Raw genomic sequence first — 19,986 nt, 5'->3', positions numbered from 1 at the left:
CAACATCAGATGTTGAGAACCAGCGCGATCTGGTGTATTTAATAACACACTCTGTGAGGAGTCAGTGAGTCAGTTCATAGTTTGACAACTACTCGTAGTACTGGGGGACTGAGATTAATCACTCCACATTTATGAATCTCAAGTGTTCCTCCTATAAAACAAGAGTGGAAATACTATCCATACCCCCTCCCTAGGGGAAGGTCAAATTAAATAATAAAAAATACTGGAAAAATTCCAAACTGATTGATAGGTATTAGCGATAGATTGATAGGTAATAGTTTATAGTAGTTGGTTGTTTTTAATGTCCATCTTTTCTCCCTTATCCAGTCAATTCATCTCTCATCAGTGCTATTATGCATACTCTCTGTGATTTTCAGAAGGTGTTTCAGGATCTGAGTATTTTTTGAGGTTAAATAGAGGCTAAAGAGAGTACTGAGCCAGTGAGAGGATATGACATACAGAAGATTGAAGCAGTGCAATGGTTCAAAACTACAATCTTTACATGTGTTCTAACACCTCAACACATAGATCTCCCCATTTAGAGAGTAAGATTACTGAAGTTTTAAGGAAATCTAAAAGAAAACACTATTGATGGGGACACATAACCTCAAGGTCATCATACTGACATCAGATTTCAGCATGTGACATAGTAGAGCATAGGAAAAAGAAGAAAATTGCCATGACAACAAGAAAGAAGGTAGAACTGGGTAGTTGTAACCACAAGGGAAACTCATCACAGAGTCCTTTCTCAGAAATCCAAAGCCAGGGCTGGGTGAATACAGGGTGAGGCCTGACACTCTTTTTTTTATTGGGGGGGTCCAGTCGTGGGCCTGAACTCTGGGCCTGGGTGCTGTCCCTCAGCTCTTCACCTCAAGGTTAGCGCTCTACCACCTGAGCCACAGCACCACTTCCAGCTTTTTTTTCTGCTTATGTGGTGGTGAGGAATCGAACCCAGGGCCTCATGCATGCAAGGCAAGTGCTCTACCACTGAGCCGCCTTCCCAGCCCCTGACACTTACTCTTGCAGAGGTCCGAGTCCTTATAGAAAGATGGTGAACACTGCTCCATACAAATGCCATCCTGGAGAACATAGCCATCCATGCACTGCAGACAGTCTGTTCTCAGAGGCCCACTACAAGCATTGCAACTCCAGTCACACTCTAGAAAGAAAGTCTGCATTAGATCACCTTCCTGCCTGTACACTCTCAGTCCTAGCAAGTGATTTATATGGATGCTATCTGCAGCTGCAAGAGGTAGTATGAGGATAACATAAGCAATGTCAGAGATGTGAGCTGTGATGAGACCTCTGCTTGTAGTAGCCTGGATGCGTCTGTGAGGTTTAGTGTTTCCTAATTATGTCAGACACAGGCTTGAACAAGGAGCACTCCAAGATTGTATGCAGCCTGCCTGTCAGCAGGCCTGCCAAAAAGCCAGATCCACTGGTGTTATTCCAAGGGCACCAGACTTCTTTATTCCTGTGCCCTGCCAAGACTTTATGCATAACTGATCAGAGGGAGTGGCTAACTCACTCTGTAATCTAACTGATTTTCTCCAAATGCTCACTGTTCAATAGGTAAAGAGATGCCAGAGGCCCAATTAAAAACATATTTATTATCTCCACAAATAGACATGTCAGGACTCCATCTCTCAAAACCTCAGACATTGCAACAGACAAAATTAGTGACATTAGACTTAAAGAAGAATGAAGAAACTGCCCCCAAATCACCAGAAGACCTCATTTAGAGCAATAGAACAGATTAACTCCCATGTTCCTTTGCTCAACTAGCTCTTAAGGGATGCCTGGGGAGAATATATGAGTGAGAAATGTATATTCTGCCTTTTTATAACACACATAATCCAGGGCATTGATAGTAATACAGATGATCAGACTTAACACCAGACTTAGGAGTCAGAGTATCAAGGGTTGGGGCCAGACAAACACTGCTGCCACCTCATTATTGTTGCTATTGCAATAATCAGAGTTGTTGCTGGGGTTATTTTTAATGACTCAGAAAATTCAGATGCGATTTCAAAACTCATGCTTGAGAGACAATGTTCTAGCTGGTCCTTCACAGCTAGAAAATGGGAGAAGATAGCACAACTAAGTTTATGGCCTTGAAAGTAAAGCAAGTTGGTTTGGATTTGCTTTTTTTTAATCTGCATTATCCTACATCTTCCTTAAACCTTTTGAGCCTGAGACAAGAACAGTACCCCTTTTAGAAGGCCATTATAAAGTCTAAATGGAATAATGAAGGTAGGTAACAATTAGTTAGAGGTATGACTCAAGTGGTAAAGCATCTGCCTAGCAAGCACAAAGCCCTGGCAAATACAGTATTACATTAAAAAAAAAGAATTAGCAAGGGACAAGCACAAAGCCCTGGCAAATACAGTATTACATTTAAAAAAAGAATTAGCAAGGGATAGGTATGTAGAGCTCAGTAACAGAGCATATATTTGGCACATGTGAGAAGAGGCTCAATCTCCCAAAATAAGTAAATAAGCAAATAAAGAAATAAGCATACATAAATTAGCACAGTGTCTGGCATACACTAGCAGCTCAATAAATACGTGGGGTTTTTGTTTACAAGGCACTGGTGTTTGAACTGAAAGCATGCTGCCTTCAAGTGAGGCAAATACTCTACCACTTGATGATCACACCAACCTAGTTTGGCCTTGAGCCACAATCCTCTTAATCTTTACCTTCCTTGTAGCTAAGATTATAGGTGTGAGCACTGTTTTGTTTTTGAGACAGGATCTACTATGTAGTCTAGACCAGTTCTGAAATTCAGTATGTAGTCCAGGCTGACTTTGAATTCTGATCTTCCTGCCTCAGCTTCCAGAGTGCTTGGATAACAGGCATGAACAGTTTTTCTAGCTCTGAACAGTTTTTCTTAGAGAACACATTTCTACTTAGGCCTATCCCCATCTCACTTTACTACCAAGCTAGGAAAGTTGGAGAAACTTCTCATTAGTCAACTTTTCTCTTCCCGGATACAAAATATCTAAGCCTTAAAGTCACAGGTAAATGTGCACAGTGGTTGACTTGCTTCCAAGAAGGTTTATAAAGTTAATCTCACTCATTTATTGGTCTGAATCAGTCCCGAGGGAAAATGACTAAAACAGAGTTTGAAAACTGCCAGCCTAGTTATGAAACCCTTTACAGCAGAGAGGATTTGTGATAATCTTGTTTTTCACCACAAACTGACAGCCTCTAGTTAGAAGGAAAAAATAGAAAAGCTTCTGCGGTCATGAGCACAACAGACCACCAAAGTTGACAAGCAAGTAGAATTTCTTGGAATGGAAAATAGGTGATTTTGCAGAGCCTTAAAACTTCCAAGTTTACTTGACAGATGTTTGACCTCCATATCGGAGCTACAGCTTCTCTTCCAGAACCAGATGGATAGAGGAGAATGTGCAGAGACAGGAATGAAGAAGGGAAAAGGGAAGGAATCAAGTTCTACATGTTCTTAACTGTTTTCCCCTTTCTAAGCACTGTCATTCAGAATGCCAACCAGTGGAGAACAAGGAAAAATGTACTTAATCTCTCTCTCTCTCTCTCTCTTTCTCTTTTTCTCTCTCTCTCTCTTTTAATTCAGGTACCAGGACTTGAACTCAGGACTTAAGAGTACCATTTGGATTTCTTGATTTCTTGCTCATAGTTGGCATTCTACCATTTGGCATTTTACTGGTTGATTGAAGATGAACACACGCAAACTTTTCTGCCAGGTGAGCTTTCAACCACAATCCTCCAGGTCTCAGCCTCCTGAGTAGCTAGGTGTGAGCCACTGGCACCCTGTTGGAACTTGTTTTTTGACACTATCTCCTTATAAATTCCTTGAGGACAGGAACTATGTCATCACGGTCATTTGGGTATATTCAGCAGAGGTGAACAACTCAGACATAATTCCTAATCTCATTAAGCTTAGAGTCTACCAACCAAAGCTACAAAAGCAAACACCCAAAGAGCCTAGAAAGGTCATAAAAATCTTTGAAGTAAGCCTTGTAGGTAGGGTAGAATAGAGAATGGTAAGAACTGGTGAGCAGGATAGATCATGCTTCACAGAATTGGGATGAGAGCTATACAGTCCAACTTCCTGTCTACAATGGCAATCCAAATCCAGTGTCACCAGAACTTCTGATTGCTGTTTTTCAAAAGAAAAAAAATCTTCTGATTTATTTATTGTCCACGATACTAATATATTACTGTCAGTGATTATAAAACATCAGAACATTAGATGGGTCAAACAAAAAGTTGTCAGGGATAGGCAAAATACAACTCGATGCTTTCCAAGTTGCCACCAATGGCTGGCACATAGAAAGAAGGTATTCAAAAATGCATTTTATCAGCTGGATGCCAGTGGCTCAAGCCTGTAATCTTTCTACTTAAGAGGCTGAGATTGTAGTTTGAAGGAGCCTGGGCAGGAAAGTTCATGAGATTCTTATCTCCAATAAATTACTCAAAAAAAGCCAAAGGGGCACTGTGGCTCAAATGGTAGAGTGCAGTTAGTACGCTACAAAAGAGATTCGGGGACAATCCCTAGGTCCTGAATTCAAGCCTCAGGGCCAGCAAAAACAAAAAACAACAACAAGTGCTTCAGAAATGAATAAATAAATAAATCCATACATACATAAATCTATCATCAGAGCAAGTAAAAATGTTTGATGAAGGTGTTTCTCAAAGGCAGGGAACTGGATGGGTAGAGTGAAAAATCTTTGAGGAAAAGAACCAAGCATGATGCACAAAGAGCTTTACCTCTGCAGGTCTTGGTGGAGACGTCCAGATAGTACTGTGGGGCACAGCTCTCATACTGGCAATCCCCGAAGAGCAGGACCTTGCTTGGGTCTCGGCAGGAGGTACAGCTGGCCTGTGAATCACAGCTTCTACAATGTGGGCTGCATGCTGAGCAGCAAGAAAAAGAAAATGCTCAGATGATTACAATGCAGACATGGAAGCCCTGATCAAACCTAGACAGACACTGTGCAAGAACAAAGCCCTACTCCACTGGCTCTGTTATTATAGCTACAGCCCTCCTCTGTGGTCAACAAAACAGACAATGTTAGGCTAATTTTCCAAAATAAATGAAAGGTAATCTTGTTTTTCTAAAGGTAAATAATAAATTCAAGGATGGATGTAAGTCTAAGATACCCTGTGATGAAGCAACAAAATGTAGAGTTACTCTAAGACCACTAGTCAAGTACTTTAGATAAAGGTTTGTGTGTGTGTGTGTGTGTGTGTGTGTGTGTGTGTGTGTGTGTGTGTGTGCATGCATGCATGCATGCACACAGGTAGTAGTACTTGAACTCAGGGTCTTAGTAATGCCCCTTATCTTTTTTGGTTAAGGCTAGCACTCTAGTACTTGAGCCACATTTCCATTTCTGACTTTTTGCTGGTTAACTCTAGGTAAGAGTCTTTCAGGGTTTCCTACCTAAGCTAGCTTCAAACAGCTTTCTGGGTACCTAGGATTACAGGTATAAACCATGGGTACCTGGCTCTAGACCTTTCTTTTTAAGAAATCAAGCCTCTATAACTCATAATGGGGATTCAGCATTTTTTGTGTGCGATGCTATGATTAAAATTAGGTACCAATTTTATTGTGGATTGCAAAACTCCCATATGTTAGACATAGGAATGAAATGTTAGCTAGCTTATTCTCTTGTCCAACTTTAATTCTTAACAGCCAGCAGTGTAATTCAGGCATCTGGGAATGATCCCCAATGGTGGTCCTCTTGCATCTCTTATTTGACAGCTACATTGCTCCATTTATTCAGTGGTTCATTCTGGAAACCTGGAAGTATATCCTGATACCTCCTTTTCTTTGGTTCTAGATCTACTTACTCAGGGTTAGATCCTGTTTATAAACTCTGCAACATAATCCTTGGAAGTTCAGGTTTTTAAAAATTTCTTTATATTCTCCTTATTCAAGCCATCATCATCCTCTGCTAAATTACTATCAAAACCTGTCATGTTTTCCCCATGGCTTTATTCTTGTACTGCTGAAGTTTCAGAATTCATATTCCCTCGAAACTCAATGCCTTGTCAAGCACTGATGGTTCACATCTGTATGCCTAGCTATTGAGGATCATGCAATTTGAGGATCATGGGTTGAAGCCAGCCCTGGCAAGAAAGTCTCTTGTCTCCAATTATCCAGCAAAAAGCCAGGAGTAGAGGTGTGGTTCAATTGGTAGAACTCTAGCTTTGAGCAAAAAAAGTTAGGGGTCAGTTTCCAGTACCAGAACAAACAAAAACATCAAAACTTCAATGTCTTTCGCCAATATTGGAAAATTTCTACTTATCATTTCTACAAATAATGTTCCTCTCATTCTTTCCTAGAAATCCTAATACATGTATTTGAGTCCTCTTGATATATTCTCTACATCACTCATATTTAATTACCCTTCATCCTTCAGTCTCTCCTTCCTGAAGATTTTTGTGCACTCTCCATTCTAGAACAAGCCTGTTAGGCACAAGCTTTTAGAGCACCCTATGTGTTTTTTTCTAGCCTTGCAAAACAATTTTTATTTAAGTAGCTATTTAAAAATTGTATCCTTTAAACATTAGGCTTCATGAAAGCAAAGACCAGTTTCATTTTGTTCCTGGAAATATTTACCAGCACTTAACTGGCTACCTTTTATATTGTTGGGTACAAAAACACTTGTTACATAAGAAGGCAAATAGTTTGAAAACATATACAAACACACACACATGCGTGCACACACACACGTACACACATATGCATACACTATCAACTTTAGTTCAATCTGAAATGAAAAGGAAATATATAGTCACCAGAGAATTTATAGTGACACAATACAGAGGAATCACTCTTGTTTCACCTACAATAAAGGCCACTGACAAAGATTGATTTGAATGTGTAGATTGTTAATTTAAGGCCCTAGGAAAATTCTAGACTGGATTTTCAGAAACTTTGGCAATAATGACAAAAGAATATTTTAATTATTGGAGGCTTACATAAGACTAAACTTTTATCCATTTTTTGCTAGGATTTCTATGCATGGATTTTAATTTTGGCAAAGTTTGATAACACAAAGATAATCTCATGAAAACAAAATGATCTGGGCATAATAGTTGTTGGTAGCTTTGAAGATGGCTGAAATTTATGCACAAAAGGTAATCAGTAAATTTTTGTAATTAGTAAAAGAAAAGTTCCTAACAGAGTATTATGATCAAGGCTTAACGACCTACTTGGTCAATATGTTATTAATGACTTTAATAGAAACCAGGAATTTATGCCAATATCATTTATATAGGCCATATACACCTGTAGAAGAAATAAAGTTTCACCAGTGGGGAGAAGGAGGATTCGGTTATTTTAAGTAGTTAAAACTATAAACCAATAAGCAGAACTTAAATAAAGTCATGCATTTATGATTCAAAATCCACTGAATAAATATAGGACAGGGAAGACTTGCTTAGACAGCATTCCCTATTGGAAAACAATCTACTTTTTAACCAAGTAATGACCTGCTGTCAGGTAACAGTCATGGTTACCAGAAGATACTCTGGTCAGTTTAAGGGGAGCAGTTTCCATGTAACCTTAGTGTCAGCTGGACTTCCCTACTAAGATATAGGCCAAGATATGAAGTCCAAATGTCAATTCCTCAGCTTGGGGTTATAGGCCAGTCCACTACCTTGACATCTGAGGGTTTTTCAAACTTTACTTCCATCTGCCTCTGTATCTCTGTGTCTTCCTTCATGCTTTCTTACTTCTCCTTGCTGTATAACTTGGCCTCTTCACTGACTCCAAAAAAGAAATGGAACTCTGTTGAGCATTTTCAATACTGACAGGCTTTATGGAGGCAGTAGACAGAAGCATCAATGTCACACTGAGGAGCAGGTGGCGTCTACCATTTCCATCATTCTCTCAGACACCACACAGGGTTGTTCTATACACATAAAAGTTCCTTGGGTCCTCAGCTTCCATGTTTGGAGGCATATAGCTAAGGGGCACTTGCTGCATGCTGTTATATTCATACTACATGAAGCTTTCATCCTGATTTACCATGCTGGTGTGACCAAATCAGGAATAGCAGGGTCAATTCTCTAAGGTCACCAACCCCCATGGTAAGTACCAGGAGGACAATGAAGAAGGTGACATATGGGCCAGAAACTAGCAAGGGGAGTAAGGATGGGCTAGCTCTATCCTTCTTTGAGGACTGAAGGACTTCTCAGCATGTGGAGCCCATGCTTATTCTTAAGCAGGCCCGTTGCTTAAAGAGCCTGTTGGCTTCAGTTTAGCCTGGAGCAATGTTCAAGTGGGAAACAGCACACTCAATGTCAAACTTCTGAAGATGATGATGAGAACTGGAAAAGAGAATAATTTTCTATTTGCTCCAGTGAAATGTTCTATGGCTTTTCAGAAACAACCACCCAACAATGGTTGTGATATCCTTCCTCTCTATGGATGTCTATGAGGAAGAGTGAAAAAGAATCTCTGCCCCAGGTGCAAGGTAGGCTTAGGTAGCCCCAAACCTGTTCTTCAAACCTAAGTGCTAGGGTTTGCAAAGCCTAATTTATTATAGATTTTTTGTCTAAGTTCTGAACTCACCTGGTCACCCTTGAATTTTAGTGAATAGTACATTCTTCCTGCGGATTACTAAAATCAGAATCTAGGAAGTTCCTCAAATCTTTACTTTCTTTAATAATATTGTTATCATTACCTCCTGTAGCACTGATGACATTTCCTCAAAATCCCTTGACTGAACAAATTCTAAAATCAGTGGGACTATAATTGCCTATAATGATGGTCATTTCAAAGTAGCATTGTTTTTTACATAATAGAAACTCAAATCTCCCAACTTAAAGATTTAATTTATTCAATGTTAAAGATAATGCAACCTCAAGACTAAGGTTAGTTGAGTCATAATTTAACTGAAATATATTATGAAATCTATTTACAAAGTTGTATAGCAAATGTTTGCTCAGAGGTCACCCTATAACATAGCAAATACTTCCCAAAACAGGGATATTTCAATGCAGGGTGGTTTTGTCACCTCTACCTCATAGAAGAGATGCTATTTCATCTTTCAAACTTCTTTTTCTGTGATTCTGCTGCTGTGAAGATCCTCATAAATCCAAGTCAGCATTTCTCTATGAATAGTCTCTTGCTCTCAAATGAAACATGCAAGTATTTCATTCCTGTCCCTTGTCTTACAGAGCCTATGGACTCTGGCAGATGGTTAATATACGCCAAGCAAAGTTTTCATTACAAAAGTAAAGCAAAAGTCAAGTGCCTGTGGCTCATGTTTAATGCTAGCTATACAGGAGGCTGAGGTTGGAGGACCATGGTCCCAAAATCAGTCAGTCAAAAACGTCCTTGAGGGCTGGGAAGGTGGCTCAGTGGTAGAGCGCTTGCCTTGCATGCCTGAGGCCCTGGGTTCGATTCCTCAGCACCACATAAGCAGAAAAAGCCAAAAGTGGCGCTGTGACTCAAGTAGTAGAGTGCTAGCCTTGAGCTGAAGAGCTCAGGGACAGTGCCCAGGCCCAGAGTTCAGGCCTCATGACCAAAATAAAAGTCCTTGAGACACTTATCTCCAGTTCACCAGCAAAAAAAAATCGCAGAAGTGGAAGTGTGATTCAAGTGGTACAGGGCCAACCTTGAGTGAAAAATCTAAGAGGGAGTTTGAGGCTCTGAGTTCAAGCCCCAGGATCAGGACATAGACACACACACACACACAAAAGAAATATTTGAATTGGTTCAAAAAATGTTTCTATATCTAGTATTCACCAATCTATCTTCAGCATTTTGTCATCAACAGATGATGGAAAAGTGTGAGTTCCATATAAGTTCATCAATAGCATCTCAATGAACTAACGTTAATAGCTTTCTTTCTGCTGATAGCTATGTAAATATTTTCTTTTGCATGATTTGCCTTCCATTCCGGATGCTGAAGATGATAACAGTTTATACGAAGAGGGAACTTCCTCTTCTAGGGACTGTGTCAAATACCACAGCACTAAAATGTAGGTACTCATTAGATCCCCTTTTACAGAAAAAGAAACTGAGCCCAGAGGTTGACTAAGTTATTACTGGTAAGTAGCAGATAGTGAACTTCAGTCCCCAGCCTGTAGAATCTCCTCTTCTAGCCACTGGTCTATATAATGCTATCCACTTGGTACTTCCTAGAACATAAAATTGAAATATCACCACGGTACTTGTTCACTGTCACTTTCCAAAGAATAACAATTTTTTAAATGACACTTCAGTGATGGAAATAAAGTAAGCTGCCTCAGCCTATCACATATGTTCCTTCATCTGTGAAGGATTTCCTAATTTTCTTTCCATCCAGGTCTGCCCTTCCCCTAATATATCCAAAGTCTTTGTTTGTGCTTGACTCAAGGTAATTAATCACATCCCGACTTACTTGAGAAATAAGACATCTATACATATAACTTGTGTACGAAAAATAACTACCATTGGACAGAAATGGAATGCTTTGAAACATGTAAAGCCTTGTACACTGTCAGTATCACCAAAAACCTGCAGAAAACAAATTCAATCTTTGGAAGTATTTGGTCCGCTGACCATCCTAGGGCGAGCTCCACTTTCTGCCTGGGATCAAGCCGTGAAGATAGGACAGACTAACACTTTTATTTTGTAAATGAAATAATTGGAACAGAGAAGTTGAATAACCTACCCTAGATTACACAGATAGCAGTCAGAGAGGCAAACACTTTAGTTAGGTTAATATCTGAGCTGTCAGTGCTAATGGCATCTGTTAGATTAGCTTTTTTGCTCTTAGAAACCCATGTTACCAGAAGAGAAGGTATGAGCAAGAACTTCACCTCTGTCCCAAGACCCCCAGAAGGGCAAGGGAAGAGAAAGGCCATGAAAAACTTACGCTGGCAAACACGGTTGTCATCAAGGTAATGCCCAGGAAAGCAGGTGATACTGCAGGTCCCAATGTGGGTCAGAACAAGGCTGGTGTCACATGAGGAACAGGAGAAAGGGCCTCCACCCTGACATGTTCTACAGGAGGGGTGGCATCCTGCAGGAGAAGAGACATGACACAGACAGACCATGAAGTCATCCTCCCTTCCACAGTAGCCTTATGTGCCTCAAACAAGGCCCCCAAAGAGCACTCACTGGGCTTCAAGGTGTGGCTCAAGTGATAGAGTGTCAGCTAAGGGAGAGCATGAGGCTCTCAGTTCAAGCCCCACTACTGGAACACAAGCGCGCGCGCACTCACACACACACACACACACGAACAGAACTTCACAAGGGTCCTCCGGCCCTGAAGCCAGTACTTACTTTTACAAGCTCCCCTCTCTGCATAGTGTCCCGAGGGGCAGTGGGGAACACAGTGGTCCCTGAACAGCAGGTGGCGGGCATTCTGGCACTTCAGGCAAGTGCTGCCAGTGTCATGCAGATCAGCTGTGCACAACTGACACAGAGGATGGCAATCTAGAGAGGACAGAGAGGAGGGAGAAAGCAGGGATGCTCATGAGCACCAAGTCTAAATACCACAAGCACAGCACAGACAGCAAGAGTGTTTAGCCCAGAGGTAGATCATGTCAGGAAATTAGAAGCTTGGGACCTGTACAAATCATGTATTTGGAATTTTTAAGCAAATGGCTAGACTCAGCACAGTAATTGGGTTTTCATCCCATTCCAACTGAACAACCTTCAAGTCCTGGGTCACTGTGAGTTAGATATTTGCTGGGGATACAGGGATCTGCTGAAAGATCAATCCTGCCAGTATCTCCTCCCCCAGAGCCAGAGCACTCAAGTGCAGTCTTTCTTGGTGCTCCAGAGCCCTCTACAAAGCCCCTTCTCCACATGGACCACCAGTGCCAGGAAGAGTAGGTGTGCTGTGGTTCCTAGATAATAGGATTGAGTTGCCAGAAAATTTTAGTCTTTAACTAGAAAAAAAGTTATAAAGAAACAGTTGTGAGTTGAAAAATCATTTTTATGGCCTGCTACCCAGTTCGTCTCAGCCCAGTCACGCCAGCTGTGATTAAAGCTATAAAACACATTATCTCATCCAGGCAGCACGCTCTTGTTCTTGCTCGTATAATAGTCATCCTTTAATAAAGAACTTGATTGTGTTCAGTTTACATTTGGGTGAAAACTTCCACTTCTTTCAAGTGGTAATTACCCTCTGAGTCTCATGAACCATCCCTCACCAATGAGGCACAAGAAGACTCCAAATCTAGAACTACCTACCAAAATCAAAAGGAGTACAGACACAGGAAGAGGGACAAAAGGGGGGGTCTGGTTTTATATGCTAATACAGAGCCCAGATAGCTCATTTCATCTCAACACCTGGATACATAGAGACTTTCCATCTACATTTTTACTAAAAAATAACCCATGCCAGTAACACAGATTATCTGCCCTAAGTGCTGTTCAACCAGGTCTTTCTCTTACACTCTTGGTGATAGTGAACTGTCGATCATCCAGACACATCCCCTGAACCAAAAGCAAATAGTTTCTATCCTGGGTACCCCTCATCAGCATGAGAGGCTTTTTCTTTATAGCACCCCAGAGGTGAAGTCAAAACCACATCTTCAGAAATGCCAAATCTTCCTAGGCACAGAAAGACAAAAGGTCCTGACCTTTCTCTGAACTTTGGGAGTCTCAAACTACAAGCAGCCTCTTGTGACTATTAGAGACAATTCGTGTTATCCTAAGAGCCAAATCAATCCTTACTACAAGCCCTTCAGTAAGTTATGAAAGAGGTGAGGAATACATGGAGGGAAGTGTGAAACAGAGGCCCATTCATTCCTCCTGTTGAGGTGTGAAGTGTCCATGTTGACATGACACCAAGCATTTTGTTCTTTCTCCAGTGTCTTTCTTGCATTTCAGAAGCACAGCCTAGGTGTGCAAAGTGAAGTTCAAGTAGTATGGAAAGCTGCTAGAGCAAAAGAAGGTGATCTATGACTACATAAGCAAGCGGGTAAAATGTCAGCCTTGGAAACACTACTGCTTCAAGGCACTGTTCGGTGAAAAGTTATGGCTTCTTCGACCTCATAGCAAATGTGTGTGGAGCATACCTGCACTGACAAGATCTGTAGGTGTTCGGTGGTTCTAAAGAGCGGTTGTATCTAACTGAAACTTTCTCTAGTGTGCAATTAGAGAAATAAAAAAGAATAATCACCCATTGAGTGCTTTGAAGGGAAAGTGGGCAGAGCTCTGTGGTATACAGTGGGTATAATAAATGTTTATGGATGTGCCTGTTCTTTCTTGGTGCTCTCTAGAAGCTATTTAAGTGAGTATAATTGTATTAATTATGTCTGAAGAAAGCCAGTGCAGGGTGACAGCCCAGCAGTCACCATGAAATCCTCACTATTCATCCCAAGTCACCACCCTATTCTGCCCACCCAGTCATATCTTCTCTGATGATCTCATCTATTCCACGTGGTTCAATGTGAATATACACCTTCCCTTCATACCTCTCAACTTGGAACATTAGCTGAACCCATTTTTCTCTCATGTTTTCCACTTTCCCATAATTTGTCTACCTAGTTCTTAGCCATATTCTCAATACTATTCCACCTTTTCTTCCCCATTTCTCTTCTTCCTTTCAACCCCAACTGCCATATGCACCACCTCCTTCCCACAGGGATTTTTTTCCTACAGATGCCCCAGCTTTTCCTTCACTTTTCTAAGTCCACCACCTCACCAAAATCTGTCTTCAGTCTCCACAATTCAACTGTAATGTTGCTCTTGGAAAAAGCTCCAGTGTCCATTGACTAAACCCTTTGGCTCACTCTATCTTCTCATCCTACCTGACATCTATGGAACACATGGAACTTACAACCAGCATTCCTCTGTGAAGCTCTTGCTGCAGTTCTTGGCCTAACTTACCTGGTGTTTATGTTCATCCAGCTCTTCTTCCCTAGCCAACAACTGAGTGACTAAGTATAGGATTACCCCAACAATCCTCAACTTCTATCTTCCTAAGAACGTCTCAGGATGTCTTAAAGCCAAATGTGACTGGCTTTGCTTAAACAGACACCAGAAGCCAGTGGACAGGGTTCAAGAATTACAGAGACTGAAATCACTCAGGCCTTTCCTTTCTTTCCAGGGCTCCATGTTAAAGGAATCTTAAGAAGGCATTGATGAGTGCTGCTGATATAGCTCAGTTGTAGAGCACACATTTAGCATGCTCAAAACTAGGACTTGATCTCTAGTACCACATACACATGTTTTTAAATCATCACTCAATACCTAGACTTATCACATTTTATGATAGAGTACCCAGAGGCAAAGCAGAAATCAATAAGTGACATCTGAAAATATAAAACAGTCAACTGCCAGTTGCCCAGAGCATCACATTAATCCAAGTTAGTTTACAGTTCTATCTTACACAGGGGACTGTAGGTACTAGAGTTCATATAGTTGAACTTTCTGATTCTGTTAACTATTTGTATTCAGTCTACGGTCTTATAAGTCATACTAAAGCTGGGCAAGGTTGTTCATGTCTAAAATCCCAGATACAATGGGAGACTGAGATGACTAGAATCACAGTTCTAAACCAACCTGGGCAAAAAAAAACCTCAAAAGCTAGACATAAGGGTAACTCATTTTTGTCATCGAACTATGGCAGGAAGCATAAAATAGGATGATTATGGTCTAGGCACAGGCCTGGGCAAAGTGTGAGAGCCTATCTCAAAAATAACCAAGAAATAAAAGGGTTTTCAGCAGTAGAGCACCTGCCTACCAAATAGGCAATATTAAACATCAAATCTTGTGAATAAATTCATTCCAAAGCAACAACAATCTGAAGGGGTTCCCATATCAACCCATTTGCATAAACCTCCCTTTCCAATCTTGTCAGTACAAGCCCCTACTTTAATAATGCTCTGGAATCCTGCTCTGAGGATTAGTTGACTGATTTTTATTAAATCAAGGCAAAAAGAATAATAAATTTCTAAAACCTAGGAAATACCTTTGTCCTCAGAGGCTTGAAGTCAAAAATCTCTTTGTAGGAAAAAATTCCTTGGGAGATCTCAAAATGAGTAATGACACACAGGGAAGGAAGCCAGAAATCAGAGCAACAAGAGCTTGAGAATTAATACCAAGGCTCTGACTTACAACCTAAAAAGTATAGTCCTCTAGGGCAGACCACAGAATCCAGACATGGTAGCTACAAGTGGCCATTCCCACTGGGTACCACCGTCAAGCAAACTGCAGACTCAAGCCTGGGAACTGCTGTGATCTGCACAGGAGAGCAGCCTAGCGGGGTTTACACAAGGATCTTAAGGTTTAATATTTCTGACTCTAAAGCAATATATGGAAAAAATGTAAAGAGTATTCTCACAAACTAAACAAACATAGAAATCATTCTAGGAATGCTTTTCAGAGTTAATAACTAGTAACTACTGACATTTTCTAAAATTTTAATGTAATTGTACAGATACAGAATTTTTTACATAGCTGAGATTATAGTAGTTACTCATTTTACCTAACATCATCTTATCTGAACTTTTCTGCTTGTCTCAGACATATACTAGTTATTACAAATAAGAGAAACCATGGAACCTATGTTTCTTTGGGCCTGGCTTACTTCATTAGTATAATTTTTTCCAAGTCTTTCCATTTCCTAACAAATGGGGCAATGTCATTCTTTATGATGGAGACATAGAATTCCATTGTGTATATATACCACATTTTCTTGATCCATTCATCTACTGAGGGGCATCTGGGTTGGTTCCATATCTTAGCTATGGTAAATAATGCTGCAATAAACATAGTTGTGCTGGTAGCTTTAGTATGGTCTTGTTTGTGATCATTTGGGTATATGCCCAAAAGTGGGATTGCTGTGATTCAAAACTTCGGCAAAGTAACAGGGTATAAAATTAACCCTCAAAAATCAATGGCTTTTCTGTATGCCAACAATGAGAAAAGTGTGGCTGAAATTAGGAAAGCAACTCTATTCAAAATAGCCCCACAAAAAATAAAATACCTAGGAACTAACTTAACCAAAGAAGTGAAGGACCTCTATGATGAAAACTTTAAAAACATGAAAAAGGAAATCAAAACAGAACTTAGAAAGTGGCAAAAACTCCCATGCTCCTGGATTGGAAAGATCAACATCGCAAAAATGGCAATACTTCCCAAGGCTATCTACAAATTCAATGCGATACCTATCAAAATTCCAACCTCATTCTTCAAGGAAATAGAAGAAGCAATCCACAAATTCATATGGAACAATAAAAGACCCCGAATAGCAAAAATGATCCTTAACAGAAAGAACACTGCTGGAGGATTATCAATACCAAATTTCAAACTCTACTACAAAGCCGTAGTAATGAAAACAACTTGGTACTAGCACAAGAAAAGATCTCAGTACCAATGGAATACAATTAAAAACCCAGAAATGAACCTACAGACATATAGCCATCTATTCTTCAATAAGGGAGCTATAAAAACAGAATGGAAGAAAGACAGCCTCTTCAGTAAATGGTGCTGGCAAAATGGGTTAATCACTTGTAGGAAACTAAAGCTAGATCCTTATATATCACCCTGCACCAGAATCAACTCCAAATGGATCAAAGACCTCAGAGTCAAAGCAGACACTCTGAAAACATTACAGGATGGAATAGGAGAAACCCTAGGTCTCCTTGGCACAGGCTGAAATTTTTTTAAGAGAGACCCAGAAACACAACACATCAAAGAAAGGTTGGACAAATGGGGCTGCATGAAATTGCAGATTTTTAAAGTTATCACTGTAGAGATCCTTCACATCTTTGTTTTTGCTTTTTTTGGGTTTTTTTTTTGAGGCTATTGCAAATGGAGTTGCTTTCCTGATTTTAGATTCAATTTTCTCATTGTTAGCATAGAGAAAAGCTATTGATTTTTGTTGGTTAATTTTATACCTGCTACTTTGCCAAAGTTTCAGGGTTGTATGATTTTCCTCATTTGTTGTAACTAGATTGTGCCTATAAATCTACAAGTAAACACAGTGGATGGTAAAACACAAAAAATTACACTTGTAAATGATATGGAACTCTAAACATTCACAAGGTGAGACCAAAGAAGAATATTCTTAGGGAAGGATCGCACAGGCTCAATAGCTACGTGCATATGATCATATGAAATCATCTTTATCAAAATGAACTCCACGAAACTGAAACAAGAATTTTTCTGTTATTTGCTTTTTCCTGTCTCTTTTATTGCTGTTTTTTATGTATGTACCTTTTGTCTTGTATGTAAATTGATCTGTTTTGCCGAGGGCAAGGGTAAGCACAGAAATGGTGAGACAAGGGGTGAACAAATGAAACAATGATACTCACTGAATACTATGCTGAACTATACAACTTGTGGGGGACAGAGGTCACAAGAGAAAAACTGGGAGAAAACAGGGAAGAGATGTTTAAAAAGAAATGTACTTATTACCTGACTTATGTAATTGTAGCCCCTCTGTACATCACCTTACCAATAAAAATAAAAATAAGAACAAAACAAAAAAAAACATTTTGGGGGGTCCGGTCATGGAGCCTGAACTCTGGGCCTGGGCGCTGTCCCTCAGCTCTTCAGCTCAAGGCTAGCATTCTACCACTTGAGCCACAGTGCCACTTCCGGCTTTTTTCTTTTTTGCTTATGTGGTGCTGAGGAATCAAACCCAGGGCCTCAGGCATGCAAGGCAAGCGCTCTACCACCGAGCCACCTTCCCAGCCGCCAAAAGAAAAACATTTTTAAAGGCAAAATAATAGTTTAACATTCAGTAAACAGAGAAAAAAGCCATTTTTTGAGGTATGACTATTTATTTTCTACTTATATCCAGTTTTCTAATTAAGGCTATGATAAAACCTTTGTGTATAATTCTATCTGCATTCTAGATTATTTCCTAAAGACAATGTAAAAAGAGTATAATTAAAAGTATAATTACAGCTTATATGTATTGATCTCCAAGTACATATTAGACACCATACTTATGACTGCAAATGCATAATCTAAAGAGATGACAACATTATCATCTCCATTTTATAAATGAACAAGCTGAGACTCTAAGAGGGTAAGTATGAGCTCACTCATGTTATACCTAGGCTGAATTCAAAGCACACACCATCAACCATTACCAACATAAAAAGCAGTGCAAAATTCCTAAGACAGATCATAGGTTTCTTTCTAGACAGTATCAATTTCTATTTCTAAGAGCTTCTCATTAGACTTTTTTATCATACATTTTCAGTGCTTAGAATTTTTTAAAATAATAAAATAATCTTTAAAAATAATGTTTAGGGAAAACTAGTGTTAAATTGGTCATTTGGTCATTTTGTATATTTATTTTATATAAGTAAGGCTGAGCATTTAAAAGAAACCATTTTATTTTTTCTCAATAACAAAAATATTTAAGTGGTTACTATATTCACAGACTCTCAGCATGGTGGAGGAAAATGTCTTGAAATATAGAATGATCCCGAATAGTTTGTATATGTAGCCAAATAATATTCTGACATATCAAACAAGTCCATTCCTCACTTACAAGGATCATCTCCCTGAGGACCAGAAAGCATAAAGTCAGCATGTATTCCCTGAAAAACACCAACATTTGATCACCATGATGCCAAATTCGTAAAGCACAGGGCAAAGGTAAAAAGAAAACAAAATTTGCACTGGAACTCACAAATTCAGGGCTTCTTCCAGCAGCACTATCTTTATCTAGACTCCATCTCCTTACCCAGGGTGCCCTACATCAAGAGGGAAAGAAGGAGCGAGGACCACCCTTCTCTCTGTGGAGGGGTTGAGGCAGCCCAATGGAATTTTCAAGGAACCAATCATTGAGTGGATTTGACCTGTGTATCAGCAGGCTGAGCATAAGAGAACATTGGATGTAGGGGACTAGCATGAGACCATCCAAAATGTTCCACTGAAGATCACAGGAATAAGAAGAAAGTGTCATAGCATATGTAACAGAGGAACAAGCACAGTCCAGGGACAGACAAGCCCAGTTAGAGTGACAGAGACAAAAATTCGCTATAAAAGGACCAGATGAGAAGTTGGGAAAGCCCAGCACCCGTGTGGCTCATGTCTGTAATCCTAGCTACTCAGGAGGCTGAGATCTGAGGATCACAGTTCAAAGCCAGCCTGGGCAAGGAAAGTCTGTGAGACTCTTATCTCCAATAAACCACTCGAAAACTGGAAGTGGCACTGTGGTTCAAGCCGTACTTCAGCTCGCCCACAGGCCCAGAGTTCAAGCCCCACAACCGACCAAAAAAAAAGAAGTTGGGAAGGGTTAGTTCTAAGAACAAGGAATGCTTAGGCAAAAAAATCCAGAAGCTGAACAGAAAAAAGATGCCTTCAAGAAACTGAGAAAAGTGCACTGTGGCTGGATCTTAAATAACATATGTAAGAGTCACTCACAACCTTGCTAGGCTTTACTTAATAAGTCAAGAAAAGATATCTGAATTTTATCCTACAGGCAATTGGGAATGGATTTGTGTATGTATGTGTGTATACACACACACACACACACACACACACACACATACACACACATATTGTTTGTCAGTCTATTACTGAGCGCTGTGTGGTTTTATTACAGATTAAACTGAGAAACTTGCATAGAAAGTCAGTGGTAAAACAAAAATGCATTAGAACCATAGCACAAAACCAACAATTCAAGAAAATTCAGTCACTCTCAATGTAGAACAGGGAGTAGATTTCTTTTTGTTCTCAACTCTGCTCCAATTCTTACTCATCACATACATGCAGAAGTCCCTTCTGTGCCAATAAGAGATCCTAAATTGTTCTCAAGGGGCTTATCCCAGACTAGTCAAGTTAAATTAAAAAATATGCTAAGATGGGAACATGAAAACTGTGGTAACTGGGAATAAAGATTTTGAGCTATACCTGGGAAGGAAGCAAAATTTTCTTTTTTTTTTCCTTTTTTATTTTTATTTTTTTTACTGTAAAGATACTATACAGAGGGTTACAGTTACACTTCCTCTTGAACATTGTTAGCCCCTCCATTGTTTTCCCCCTACCATCCCCTCCCTCCCTCCCTTCCCCGAAGTTCT

General features: G+C 39.9%; 1 protein-coding gene across 1 annotated transcript in view; it reads right to left on the bottom strand.

Moving 5' to 3' along the window:
- The window catches only part of Fras1 (Fraser extracellular matrix complex subunit 1), a 452,968-nt gene that overhangs the window by 165,278 nt on the left and 267,704 nt on the right, over nucleotides 1-19,986 (bottom strand). Inside the window, exons 22-25 of the mRNA XM_013020100.1 lie at nucleotides 11,270-11,422; nucleotides 10,860-11,006; nucleotides 4,753-4,899; nucleotides 1,019-1,159 (exon numbers count right to left, since the gene is read on the bottom strand). Of these exons, the coding sequence (XP_012875554.1) occupies nucleotides 1,019-1,159; nucleotides 4,753-4,899; nucleotides 10,860-11,006; nucleotides 11,270-11,422 (588 nt within the window). The remainder of the gene's footprint in view (nucleotides 1-1,018; nucleotides 1,160-4,752; nucleotides 4,900-10,859; nucleotides 11,007-11,269; nucleotides 11,423-19,986) is intronic.

Source organism: Dipodomys ordii, unplaced genomic scaffold, assembly GCF_000151885.1.
Source record: "Dipodomys ordii isolate 6190 unplaced genomic scaffold, Dord_2.0 Scaffold49, whole genome shotgun sequence".
NCBI lineage: Eukaryota > Metazoa > Chordata > Mammalia > Rodentia > Heteromyidae > Dipodomys > Dipodomys ordii.
This window is presented reverse-complemented; position numbering and strand designations above follow the sequence as displayed.